Source organism: Heptranchias perlo, chromosome 10, assembly GCF_035084215.1.
Source record: "Heptranchias perlo isolate sHepPer1 chromosome 10, sHepPer1.hap1, whole genome shotgun sequence".
Lineage (NCBI taxonomy): Eukaryota > Metazoa > Chordata > Chondrichthyes > Hexanchiformes > Hexanchidae > Heptranchias > Heptranchias perlo.
The window spans coordinates 61,460,198-61,473,952 of record NC_090334.1 but is presented as its reverse complement, the minus strand read 5'-3'; the positions used below and the strand labels follow the sequence as shown (position 1 = coordinate 61,473,952).

At 41.4% G+C, this 13,755-nt stretch overlaps 1 protein-coding gene across 1 annotated transcript in view; it reads left to right on the top strand.

Moving 5' to 3' along the window:
* Positions 1-13,755, top strand: part of kcnh5b (potassium voltage-gated channel, subfamily H (eag-related), member 5b) — a 236,730-nt gene that overhangs the window by 30,506 nt on the left and 192,469 nt on the right. The window contains exon 3 of the mRNA XM_067991044.1: positions 6,848-6,954. Coding sequence (XP_067847145.1) covers positions 6,848-6,954 — 107 coding nt within the window. The remainder of the gene's footprint in view (positions 1-6,847; positions 6,955-13,755) is intronic.

Genomic DNA, 13,755 nt, shown 5'->3' with positions numbered 1-13,755 from the left:
TAAATAGAAGAGAGGACTTCAGTGATCAGTTATGTTCTGATGCCCCTTGCGGCAGTCAGTGAATGAGTTCTCTGAGCGCTGGCCATCCTAATGCTCTTCTCCATGTAGTTCTGGTTCCAAAGCAAAAGGCCATCTCCCTAGCAATGTCCACATCCATTCTTTTTGGATGGTGAAGTTATGCCGGGCACAACAGGTTACGTCACTGAAGAACATATGAGCTAGAGCACATTGCAGAGCACCGACCGTCCCAACAAAGGTACCCTTTAAGACCCTGAGGACCTCTTGTTGACCACTCTGTTGAATGCACTTGCCTCATTGTAGCACCCCTCTGCTGCTGTTTGGGCAACCCTCAGGGGGGTCATTATCCATGGGTGCAGGAGGTTTATATATTGTTACTCACAAGCCATCTGTTGATATTACTTTCTTCATTGAAGAGCTCAGTGAGGGCTCATTTCCAAAGGATGAATGCGTTGTGACAACTTCCAGCAAATCTCAAATAAAAACAGAAAATGCTGGAAATGCTCAGCGAGTCGAGCGGCATCTGTGGAGAGAAGAGGGTAGGTTAACCTTTCAGATCTATAACCCTTCTTCAGAACTGGTTTTGAATGTTCAGAATTTTCTGTTTTTATTTCAGTTTTCCAGCATCTGCCGTATTTTGCTTTTTGTTCCCAGAAAATCTCATGTTGACATGCATGTTCCTTCATGTTGTCACACACAATCTGTACATTCAGGGACTGGAAGTCCTTTCTATTGAGGAAGTTGATGGAATTCATCTTAACAGGAGGACATGCCAAGCATTTTGCCATGGTCAGGGAGGTGATGTAACAAACTTACAATAGGAGAGACCAAGTTGGAGGGGGAACCTCAGAAGACTGGAACAGGTGGGTGGGTTCGATTGCAAAGGAGCGGAGAAGGCAGGAGAGTAGACTTTCGTATTTGAGTCCATGGTTTAAAAATTGAGATCATTTATTTACTCACACCCATTCTATTACCCAAGAAAGGATAAAATGGCATGACAAACAATGTTTAGTATACAACAGCAACTAACATTTATATAGTGCTCCTCACTTAAATTTCTCAGAGTGCTTTACAAGGGGGAAAGGTAGAAAAACAAAAAGGAAGCAAAGGACTTTGGAAGAGATGAGGTTGGGAAGAGACCAAAGGCATGGTCAAAGATTAAGTTTTTATGAAACTTTTGAAGGTAGGGAGAAAGGTGGCAAATTGAAATAGTTTTGGAAGAGTTCCACAGGACATTGGCATAACGCCTGAAAGAGCATCATTTGATGGTGGAATAGAAAATAGGATATTAACAGCAACTGAAAGTCAGAGGAACAGAGGTGTGATGTATGGCTGGAGGAAATTACTCAAATACGGTACAGTGAGGCTGTGGGGATTTGAAAATAAAGATGAGGATCTTGTAGTCCTGTGTAACCTTGTTTTGGACTTCTCATATGAAATTTGTGAATGAGAATACTACAGTCTGGGTCTGATGGGGATCAGTAAGCTAATCGTTCCTAACTAGCATGGAGGGCACCCAATAGCTGTAAGTAAAAGTGACCTATATGTGTTGATGGACACTATAGTGCACACATCTTTAAAAATTGTGAAAAGACAGTTTTACAAACAGTGAGTAGCTCTGTAACCTGCAAATTGAAAAAAGATCACCATTTAACAACAATTAAAAATGTATGTAAAATTATGCAAAGCTACAGAAATGATGCCAATATTATATTGAGCCTTTTTTAAACAAAATTGATTGATTACATCTATAGCTGATGTCTTACTCCTGTAATTGCTTGCAAAGAGTGGATAATAATGGGTAGTAATTTGAAATCATTGAAACAAATTTAATCTTCACCCTCATTTCTTTCTCTTCCATTCCTGAACAAAGCATTGTTGGTAGGAAAAAACATGAACATCACATTAGAATTCACAAAGAAACAGCAGCATATTTTAATTTATGAACAGAAAAATGTTAGAACAATTTCAATATAAAAAGATTCTAGCTGATAAAACCTATGCATTGAAATCTTGATGCCATTGTATTTAATATTTAAAAAGGTTTAAACATTAGATCTAAATATTTCTTTATACTTACTGGTAATTGCTTACTAATAATGTAATTGTTTTCCACATACTGTAATTTAACTTTTTGCACCATTGTCCAACATTTCAATGAAACACTGGAAATAAGAACATGAAATTACGTTTTATGAATTTTGACATTTTTCTATATTATTGAAGTTCTTTTTTCATAATTACATGTAGAATATAGTACGAGGCATATTGTATGTATGCAGCAGTGTTGAAATATTTTTCTCTTATTTAAATAGAATAACTTGGATCTGATTATGACATTCATTTTTTTTTATTGCTGCTCCCTCAGGTTTAATGGCTTCAAGCCATTAATTCTGATTTGTGCGGATAATGCTTTTACTGGTTGCCTTGGTCTGTGTAGATCATTTATTTCTCTGCTGCTTTATGATCCAATTGTTAGATTTACATAAACCCAGTAACATTCTAATTTTTTTCATCAATGAATATTACAAATATTACTTGAGTCGCCTTACGTCTCTTTACAATGAGTGACTATAATTGCAGGCTTCATTTTGCTAATGGTCTGTATAATACAATCAATTAGTATTTTCAGCTGCATGAACATAAGCTCTTTTCTTTATCTTATTTTGTAAATATGTCACCTAATGCAGAGATGAAAGGAAATGAGATGTGAAATCCCACATAAATTGTTCCACTCACTGGTAGAAATAGAATATGAAACATTACAAATTCACAAAATAACTTAGTGACAGCTCGTCATATCTGTACTCCAATGTTTATTTTGTCCCCACTTTTTTTTCAAGCTGTTCTTCTGCCCCATGTATGTCATCTGAAAAAGGAGAATTTTGTTACACTTTATATCTAGTCTCTTGTCATCCCACTTATTCCTAGTCACCTGTACCAATCACAGGCTTCAGACCCAGTTTGTTGATTGTTATCCTGCCAGATAGATTGCAATGATTTAGATATGCTGTATTGACTCTTCTTTGTAATATAGCTGGAACAATCAATGCTGTGGCATTTGCATTCCTTCTTCATCATTACTTTTTGAGTACTATTTAAAATCTTAAAAAAGTGGTTTTAAAAAAATCCAGCATCCCATCAATTCTGAAAAGTGTAAAGTTTTGAGTCCTTATTAAAATAAAATGAATGCTAAAATGTATTAGAGTACCACAGCAGTACTGGAAATAGAACGTGCTGTGAAGGATAATGAATTGTTCCTAACTTCTGAGATCAGAACTCCAGGTCTGGCTAACTGGAGAAAATAAAATAATCCCTATCTCCATAATATATAACATAAACATCCCAAATGTTTCAAAAAGTATAGGGGTTATAACTTACATGCCAATCTCGGAAAGTAACCAAAGCTAACCAACAAGTTCAAAAAGTGGACAACTTAAATTACTCTGAATATAAGTCTTTCACATCTGAAAACAAGACATCACATTGAAAGTACAGTGGGAAATGGGCTGGTTTCAACTTAAGCTACAACTATATCCAACAATTTTCATTGGTATTGGAGGAAAAAACATGATTACACAAAGCTCGAAGGGGATACAACTGTTGAAGGAATAAGAACCCTGATTTTGCAAGGTTCCGCTAGCGAAATAGAGCCTCACTGGTGGAGGTGCAGATTGGAAAGTCAGGACCTTTGACCTTGTGCACCTGATTCATGTAATGTCCAATTCTCTGGTCCATGGTTTTAGGCAGAGTGAAGAGTCGATACCAATGGAAAGCAAAACCCACATTTCCATACATAAATTATTTAAATTGGGTCCCATAATGAATTGTACAAGTTCAAATAAGGCTCTGCTCTCAGTGTGCACATTGCTCAGTGCACGACAGGGAAATGGGTCTGAACTTTGGAGTGTCTCCTCAATCAAGGTTGCTGTTTTTTGATTGAATGTTGAAGTCTAGTTTTTTTTGGAGTGACCATTCCTCTACTTGTGTATTGCACATCCTGCGTACTTCTGTTTATCTCTAAATGTTTGCCCTTTTGTTGAAGCCTTCAGTTTGCTAAGAGACCTTTTCCTGGAGTCTTAGCAATTACTGCTGCAGTACAAGTTGGAGCTAACAAAGTTAAAAGGATGAGCCTACCTTTGACTATTCCATTGTGCTGCATTAATTAGATGAGGAATATCAGTTCATAAGGACACAACATCCTCTAGCCAAGGACACCTCATGTTTGCTGCCATCAATACTGGAGGAGCTGTGTTTACAGAACATGTCACTCCCATCTGGATATCTCTTGAGAGACTGGCCTTCACCGCCTTCACTTCACTAAAGGGGCAATAATCAACATGTATCGTCTGCTGCAGGCTTATTTACAGACAATGTCAAGGACTCTTCCCATATTTGTGAAGGTCACTGCAGCATTAAGCTTCTATGAAACAGGATCCTTCTAGGCCACCACAAGGGACATGTGCCAGATACACCAGTTCATTCCTGTATAAATGCATTTCAGGGTAAAAACTTTTATCACTTCCCTAGTGGAAAGGAGACACCAACTGGAGAGGGCACAGAATTTTTAACTGGCTGGCAGACTACCCATTATAGGTGGAACCCATGTGGATTGTAAAAAGGAGTCAATGCTTTGTGTATTTTTTGCAGCTAAATTACCTAAGGATACAGCAGAAAAATATTTATATTGGATCTTTGCCTTTTATGAAGTAACAGTATGCATGTATCCAAAGATGCATACACTTACTGTGACATTTCTTTTGATGTCAATGGACATTTTCCCCATTTGCTCCCAGGTATGGCAAAACTCAGAGACTGCATTCATTTGGTCAATAACCTCCACCTGTGCAGTTTGCACCTGTAATTTTACTGGGGGAAGCTCGAGTCCTTGTTTGCTCCACTTCCTGCACTTCTGAGAAATTACTTAAAACATTGCATTCATCATGAGCATGGTGATGCCTAATCTGTTGCTCCCTTCAGCAGAACAATTGCAGATAATGGAAATAAAAATCAGGAGCTATGTAAAACAGGCTGCCGATGCGCTATCGCCCGTTTTACACTATCGCACAAATCAAAATCTACCCTTCTGTGTTCTTTTTCCATGTGCAGCGAGTCTAGTCAGATGAATGGGGTGGGGGGTGGGGGCAGTGGTGAGGACTTGTCTTGCAAAATTTAGTGAGGCCAGCCCTCCCCGTTTCTGGTGAAAGAGATGAGCACAGCCCCGATTTTGCTGTACCTTTATTTCCTAAAGGTCTGGTTCCAGAAATTTTTGATAATTGATGCATTTTCCAGCATTTTGCACTGTATAATGGTTCAGCCTGCATTGTCCTCTCCCTCCCACATGTTATGATGAATAATTATTAATAATTAAATAACATTTTAATAAAAATAGACATTTAAAATATTAAAAGCAGTGATAAAAATGAAATTAAGCTTTTAAATTGTGATACTTTCCCCTTCTCTTCTAATGTTATCATAAGCTCTGACCAAATTACTCATGCTTCATTGGCTATTATTCCACAAATTCTTAATGATGCCTTTCTTTGCTGTCCCTGCTCTTTTCTGCACTGCTCTCAATCTTTTCTTTTCAGCCACATTTCCAGAATTTGCCTTCTCCCCCTTGAAACCAGTGCCACTTTAATGTTTTCAGCAGGCCTCTCGGCACCGTACTCAGCTGTGTGGCCACAGCGTGCTGAAGTAATTGTGACCTTTCTCTGTCTCTGACTTCCTGCCTGTCTCTCTCCTTCTCTGCCCGCTGATCTGTTCCACCAACTATGTGAAACTTGTTGCTTATTGCACATGAGTAGAAGTACAGGGCCTGGGTGACTCATGGGGCAACCTTGGAAGAGAGCCAGAAATTTGAATTCCTGTTGATTTCTAACAAGCGTAAACAATGGGTGGAATTTTAACCTCCCGGGACAGGCGGGGGGGTTAAAAATTCAAAAATTTGAAACTCGACCCCAACCCGCCTCTAATGCACCCACTTCGGTTTTTAATGGAGGGGGATCGGGGGGTGGGGGGCGACAACTTGCTCTCCAGAGATGGGCCCATCATTTAAATATTTTAATGAGGTTGTGTGCCTCAAAATTTAGCACAGTTTTAAATTTAATGGCTGCAGGGCGGGTTTCCCAGGACTTGGGAAACCCGACAGCTGAAGGGAGGCGAAAACGACCGGATCCAGCAGGTATGTTCTTTTCCAGCATTGCCTGTAGGCCAGGAGGAGTAGTAATGCTTCCTCCCAGCCCCCCAAGCAAACCTGCGTGATCGGACCCCACCCCCTGCGATTAGATCCCCCCCCCCCACCCATGATCAGACCCCACCCTCCTGCGATCGGACACCTCCTCCTCCCAATCTCCTGGCTGCCAACCGGGAAACAGAGGCAAAAATTTAAATGGGTTGGGTTGAGCTGGGTTACCTGCATTTCTAGGTTTCCCGGCTGCAACAATGTGCATCCCCCTCCCCGCTCCCTCCCTGCCTCTCCATAAATGTCCTGGCCAATGGGTCCAAATGCTGACTATCAACACAAATGCAGACAGTTGGCAAGAATGGGATTATAACAGTGCTACAACTCCCTCTCACAACTTCATTACATAACATGAGTACTTACGGTGCACAAGATACTCTTATGTTGTATTACAGATAAATACTTATATTGAATGAATCAGTGAAACCTTTATATGGTGATTCACCCATTCCCAACAGTAAATATCACTTTTCCTTGTGGTTCCAGTCTAGTACAAATCTAATTAAGAACAGGGGCACGGCACCCGCAGAAACAGGAGTAGGGGTGATATTCTAAATAGTGTTGTTTTCCTCCTTTTCTGTCCAGTTTCATGTATGGTGACCTAACGGATAAGAAGACCATTGAGAAGGTCAGACAGACGTTTGACAACTATGAATCAAACTGCTTTGAAGTTCTTCTGTATAAAAAGAACAGTAAGTAAATGATACAGAATTTCTGTTAAAAAATAGATTCAATTATAAATCCAAATAATTTAAGATTTTTCTTGGGGGTAAATTTGAAACGGTAATTGTTTAAAAATGTACATAAACTAACTCCACTTCTTCACCAATTACTGATTCATGCAGTGTTTCGAATATGTGAGTTGATTTTGACCATTTCAGTTAGTACGAGCACCCTTTACGGTCAGAATAGCTTGTTTTTATCCATTAAGAACCATCTGTTCCTTACTGAGATTTAATTCTAGCCCAATGTAATTTTTTCACTGATCCAAAGAGAAGCCAGTTTCATTGGATGAGCGGGGATACTCTTCCTCATCCTGCGGCAGCATCTCCAATGACTATTTACAGCCCAAACCTTACTGAACCAGTGCCCAATGACCTTCCTGACCCACCTACTTTGCCCATCTAGGCTTCCCACCATCACCAAGGGAAGACCCTGTGCTCATCAACCCTCAGTGTTTAGTGTTACTGAAATTTAGAATTGTGTAGGATCCTCATTGCTCTGCAAGTACTATTGAATGTAACGTGTAATGTGGAATAGCCCAAGTAAATTCTGCGGACCTCAATAAAAACTTTTAAAAGGCTTTTCATTGATAAACTGGATGAGAGTCCAAAGACCCAATCACAACCACTTGGCTCTGTATTTGTTGTGATGACATTATGATCTACTATCCAACGACTCAGCTTGTCTGTTTTATTTTAGCACTGTATGAGAGCACCTTTCCCTGTGGCTAATTTGAAACATATTTTGGAATGATGCAAATTGAAAATACTTTTTTAAATGGGAAGTTAAAAAGATTTTCACGTGAGCTGGTTGAAAAAAAAGAGAATGCTGATGGTTCTGAAATCTTTTTTTAAAAACGGTGATTGGGCAGGGTTTCTTTAAAGCAGTGAGCCAAATAGGAGCAGGCTAGGATCTTTTGATACTTACCTTGGTGAGGAAAATACATCAATAAAAGCACAACCTACATACCTGGAATGCTGATACAAAGAGTAATATTGTTCAGCTAGCAGTCTATCTTCAAGCTGAAATAGCATGATATGAAAAATAATATTGCCACTATAAGCGCTTGTCTTTCTTGTTTTGTGGCTGGGTGATATATTGGACGGTAATAACACCTGTTTTACTTTAGACTGTTCAGTGATATTCATCTTAAACTAACAGTGTTTATTTTTAGCAGCATATTTGGGTTAGATTATGGAATGAAGCCTATGTTGAAGATTTATTAAAATGCTTTCTCCACAAGGCTTTTTTATTTGTTCGTCTCCTTGTGCCAAGTGATTTTTTTTTAAGCACTAAATTTAGCTCATTAGTACATTAAGATGACATATTTAATGCATGGATGTAAAACATACCCATACGCAGCCTGACTTTTATGGTGTCCTGTTTAGCTATTGTATATCATATAAACAGCTTTAATCAAGAATTGTTATTTGGAGAGATAATTCAAAAATAGAGTGTTAGGGCTGGAAATTCTGGTGTAAACTCTGGCACTACTCTGTTCGGAAAGCTGGATCCACCGGGTTCCTGCCCCATATACATTTCTAAGAAAATTGTGCTGTAGAGGAGGTGGGCACTACTTCTGCCTGTGCCAGTTATGCCCAGAGACAACTTTGGGGGTGTCTGCATACTTTCCTGGGCTACCCTAGGAATTCCACCGATCTTGATCTTGATAAACTCAATGAGACTTTAACCTGCTGAGAGTGGGCGTCATTCTGGGCCTGAGGAAACTGCTTTGCTGCAGCAAACCAAGATAATTGATCCCAGAGACCTCTTCAGTGGGATAAGTGCCTCTGTTGCGCTACTACAATAATGCCCACCCTGAGTATTCAAATGACCCCATCCTCAGGAACTTGGACAGGGTCACTGGCAGGGCACATGGTGGATGAAAATCCTGCCCCACCTCCACCACCCTCGAAAAGGTCCATGGAATTTCCTGTCCTCACCATCCATTTGCCTCTCAGTAATAGAATTTCATTATTTTAAATGTTTTGCCCCAACATTTTCTTTACCACTAGCACTATATATAATTCTGTTAGTACTTAATAATTGCTTTTAATTGTAGAACTAACTCAATAAATAGTTGATGTTTTTACACTAATTATTTGTCAGGAATTTCCTCGGAGCTGCTCCTGCTTCGCCACCGTAACTTTGTCAGAAATGTGGTGGAAACCCTTTTACTTGTTTAAAAGGGGGTTTCTGCCACACTTCTGGCGGATTTACAGCGGCAGAGCTGGTCCGAGGAAATTCCTGGCCATTATCTTTTCAGTAATTCCCTACTCAGAGAACACGTACACATTTGAAAATCAAGGTTTCACAATTCCTCAGGGGGTCTCCCCCAGTAATTACGAAGGGAGACTGGTGTAACTACCTGGAAAAATGGAGGAGTTCAGGCTGTGCCGGGTTTCTGATTGCCTTTTAATGGGTGGAACCTCTGTCTACCTCTTCAAGGCAAATCGTGGCTAGGGAAGGAATCAGGGATGGACTGCTTCTCAGACTGAGTCGGGATCTGACCTATCGGTGGTATGCCCAGTGAGATGAGGCATACCGGCCACCATAAGGGCAGATGTGGGCCACACCAGTGGGGTCCAGGCCAGGCAAGTGATTTTTTAACAGATCGGCCCCCTTGTTCAGGTGGTAGAGGGCACCATGGTCGGGCAACACCCCCCCCCCCCCCCAAACCCCCACTAAAGATGGGTGCCAGTGTTTCCAGCAGTATTGGGCAAGTAGACACTGGGGATACACCTGAAGTGGTGCTTGTGCCCACCTGTACCACGGAAATGAGATGCCTTTCTGCTGACTCCACAAACAGCAAACAGCTTAGCTTAGGACAATTGATAGCTGCAAGAGGAACTGAAGGCTGTTATCTTTTACCTTGCCCTTTCTGATTGTATAGTTCCATGCATCTTATTCTGGCTCAAATGGTGAGTGTGCAGATTTCTGACTTCAATGTTTCCAACACGGTATGGGTGCACTTCCACAGAGCCAGATAGTCCTGCTTTAAGTCAGTGAGCTTGAACCAAGGAATTATCTAACTGCTGTGGTACTGTAGTGGAAATAATGGAACTTTCTGTAAAAGTCTACTAAAAATAGGAGAGGATCAGATCAAGGGCTTGACAGGAAGTGAGAAGCTAGATAAAATATCAAAGTTCAGGAGGAAGGTTGTAAGGAGTTTGAGGCACTATATTTGAGCTATGGAGAAATGGGTCCTGAATTTCTGTGGGCCTTTCAAGTGCAATCCAGACTTAAGTCTACCAGGAGCATGGGAAAAGGCCCAGGAATTAGATCGGGAACCGGATAACAGGGCGCAGCATCTGCTTTGAGTTTATGTAGGAGCCTATTTGAGGCAGATCCTCCATCCATACCAAACATGGCCCCTGAAGTTGGAGGGGTGTGGTCATGGAAGGGAATTTCCAGGCTGGGAATTTCCTAGCCTGGGTTATACCGAGAGGAGTGAGGCATTCTGCGACATAAGTAGAGCCCATCTGGTGGTCCAAGCCTTGGTCTTGACCTGGACCGCCCAAAAATGCAGCATCCATGGGCAGAAATCACCCCCTCTACAAAGGTACGTGATAGGCACTTCACAACCCAGCCCTGGGGATGGCGTGCTTAGAGTAACATGTGCAGCTGCCCATCATCGCATTATTTACCCACTCCTACTTCGGTGGATGCTTGCGGTGTGCCACTTTAATGCTAATTAGAGAACCTCGCCCTGACTTCAGATACTCTGATGGGGCCAGTGACAGAGGTGCCCAGTGGGCACATCACCGCACTTCTGCCTGGAGCAAAGGCCTATGGAATTTTGGGCCCAAGTTTTCTAATGTGCGACTTTTTCTAACTGTGGACTGTCCTACACTAAATATGTTGGAAACTGACTACCGAAGTGTGAATGTTACATTAACTGCTGTGACTCAGTTAATGTAATCCAGTAAGACTGATATGCTATGAAGAGAGGTACATACAGCTATACATAGACCTCTATCAAAGGAAGTTGTTGTGGCTATATCAAGAATAAAACTAGAAGCACAGATCCTGGGGAATGAAAATGTGATGTAAACAGAACAAAATCATCAGAAATCAAATTATCTGGGTCGGTCTTTATTTTTGGGACTTTTTCGACCTCTCTGCAAATTTCAATTGTGCACCACTACCAACAATTACAAACTCGCGTTGTTACGTGAAAGAAATTTGTGCTCTATGAAAAGATGATTGAAGAGGTTAAAATGCAGTCAACACATCTCCAGCAATAGTTTCTCTCCCTGCCCCCACACTGTCAACTCGAGCCCCCCCAGGTTCTATTCTTGGTTTCCTCAGCTACATGCTGTCCCTTGGCGCCATTGTCTGCAGCCACAGGGTCAGCTTCCATATGTAAGCTGATGTCATTCAGCTCTGCATCACCACCTCTCTTGAATCACAACCATCTCTGTGCTTTCAGACTGTCTGTCTGACATCGTCATGCATGAGCTATAACTTCCTTCAATTTAATATCCAGCAAATTGAACCCATTGTTTTCAGCTACCATCATGAACTCTGCTCCCATCATGAACTCTGCTTCCTAGCCACTGATTCCACTCCCCCTCCCTGGCCAACAAGAACATAAGAAATGGGAACAGGAGTCGGCCATATGGCCCCTCGAGCCTGCTCCGGCATTCAGTAAGATCATGGCTGGACTTCTACCTCAACTCCACTTTTCCGCCCTATCCCCATATCCTCAATCACTCAGACTGATCCAGACGTGCAGAACCTTGGCACTCTGTACCATGCTGAGTTGAGCTGAGTTTCAAACCCAATCGCCAAGAACGCCTATTTTTACCAGTGTAGCTTTGCTTCCCACTACCCTCACCTCTGCCACCAAAACCCTTATCCGTGTATTTTGTTACTTTTAGACTTGTTTATTCAAATATCCTCGTTCCTGGCCTGCCATCTTCCACATTCTACGAACCTCAACTTGTCCAAAGTACAGCCACAGGTATGCTGTCCTACATCAAGTCCTCTTGCCCATCACCTCTGTCCTCGCTGACCTACACTGACACCCTATTTACCCAGCATATTAAATTTAAACTCCTTGTCTTCATCTTCAAATCCCTCCACAGCCTTATCCCTCTCTATCTCCGGAACCTCCTTTAGCTTTATATTCCCTGAACCTTTTGGTCCTCTGACTTTGATCATTGGTGTGTCCCCCTCCCTTTGCCCACCATTGGTAGCAAATCCTTCAGCTGCCTTGGCCCTACTCTCTGGAATTCTCTCCATAAAGCCCATCATCTCTCCATTTCTCTCTCCTCCTTTAAAAGCCTTCTCAAAACCTGTCTTTTCAACTGGGTTTTCAGTCATTCTGCAGGGCGAGGGGAAAGAGCAGGGGAGTGGGACTAATTGGATATCCCTTTCAAAGTTTAGTCCCACTCCACTGCTCTTTTCCCATAGCCCACGAATGGCCTCCTTCTCTGCTGTACAATTCTAGAATTCTATTATTACTCCTAATCTGTGCCTCCATGGCTCACTATCCATTTCCCTATTTCCATTTGTGAAGCACCTTGGGACTTTTTTACATTAAAGGCATTATAAATGCTATTTGCTGTTGTTATTGAATATATCAATGTTTATGATTCAGAGCCGCTCCCAAGTAGAGATATTTGTGAAATTGGAGAACCCAACTGGGAACAAAGGCTGTGAAATCAGTTCATTGAAGCAGTTGTATGGATGTTCATAATCAAATATTCTATCGAACACTATGGATTTAGTCTTTTTAGGACCATGAGAAAGTCATCTACATAATGTAATTAGCCAAGATTGAATCATGTAAATGGTAATGTTAGGTAGTTACTTGAGTTTTGGCTCAATCACCGTTGGTGCCAGGGAGAAATTTCATAGAGTTTTATCCTTGAGGAATTATCTGTGGTTATTCAGAAGATTAAATAAGTTGGGGAGAGTCACTGGTGATATCAATTGTACACAGTCTGTCAGAAGGAATGAACACGATGGGTCAAAATGGTCTTTTATGTCTGGGAATATCCTTGGATATCCGGTCACAATAACTTTGGCGGAAGATCAGCGGAAATGGAGTTCCTGTGGATTTTCTGCCAAAGTTACAGTGGCTGATCGGGAAAACGCCCAAGGAAATTCCTGGTGCTAAGGGCCTACCTCTTACAACAACAGAAAACATATCTATAGCATTCCTCATGTACAGAGAGACACCTCAGAGTGATTTACAGGGCAGTGGACACTAAGCAGGAGTGATGAAGGCAAAAGAAGAGTTAGAAGGGAGTGAACTGATGGTTAAAGAGAAGGGTCTGTAGGATGCTTTTAGAAACCCATAGGTGGGTCATGGCAGAATTGCTGAGGGAGTAAGTTCCAGAGAGTGGTTGCATAGTGGCCACAGGAGTAGCTGCTGGTGGTAGAGTAGAGGGAGCAGGAAATTAGAAATAGCATAAGTTGGAAGAGTGAAGGGGTGAGATTATGAGGATGAGAATATTACAAGTAATTTCTTGGGAGCACAGGATGCCAAAGTAACTTCATCTGGATGGATGTCATGGTGATGTGTGCTTCAGTGTGGCCTTAGGCTGTGGTATCCTGGATGACTTGTCATGAGTGATTCTGTGATCCGGCATTCCCAATGAGGAGTGGAACAGGAAGGAAGTGCAAATTGGCAAATTGTGAGTGCATAATCTATGATTTTCCATCCACTATGAATGTTCTAAGTTGCTTCAAAGGAGCGTTATCATACAAGATTTGACATCGAGCCAAATAAGGAGATATTAGGACAGTGACCAAAAGCT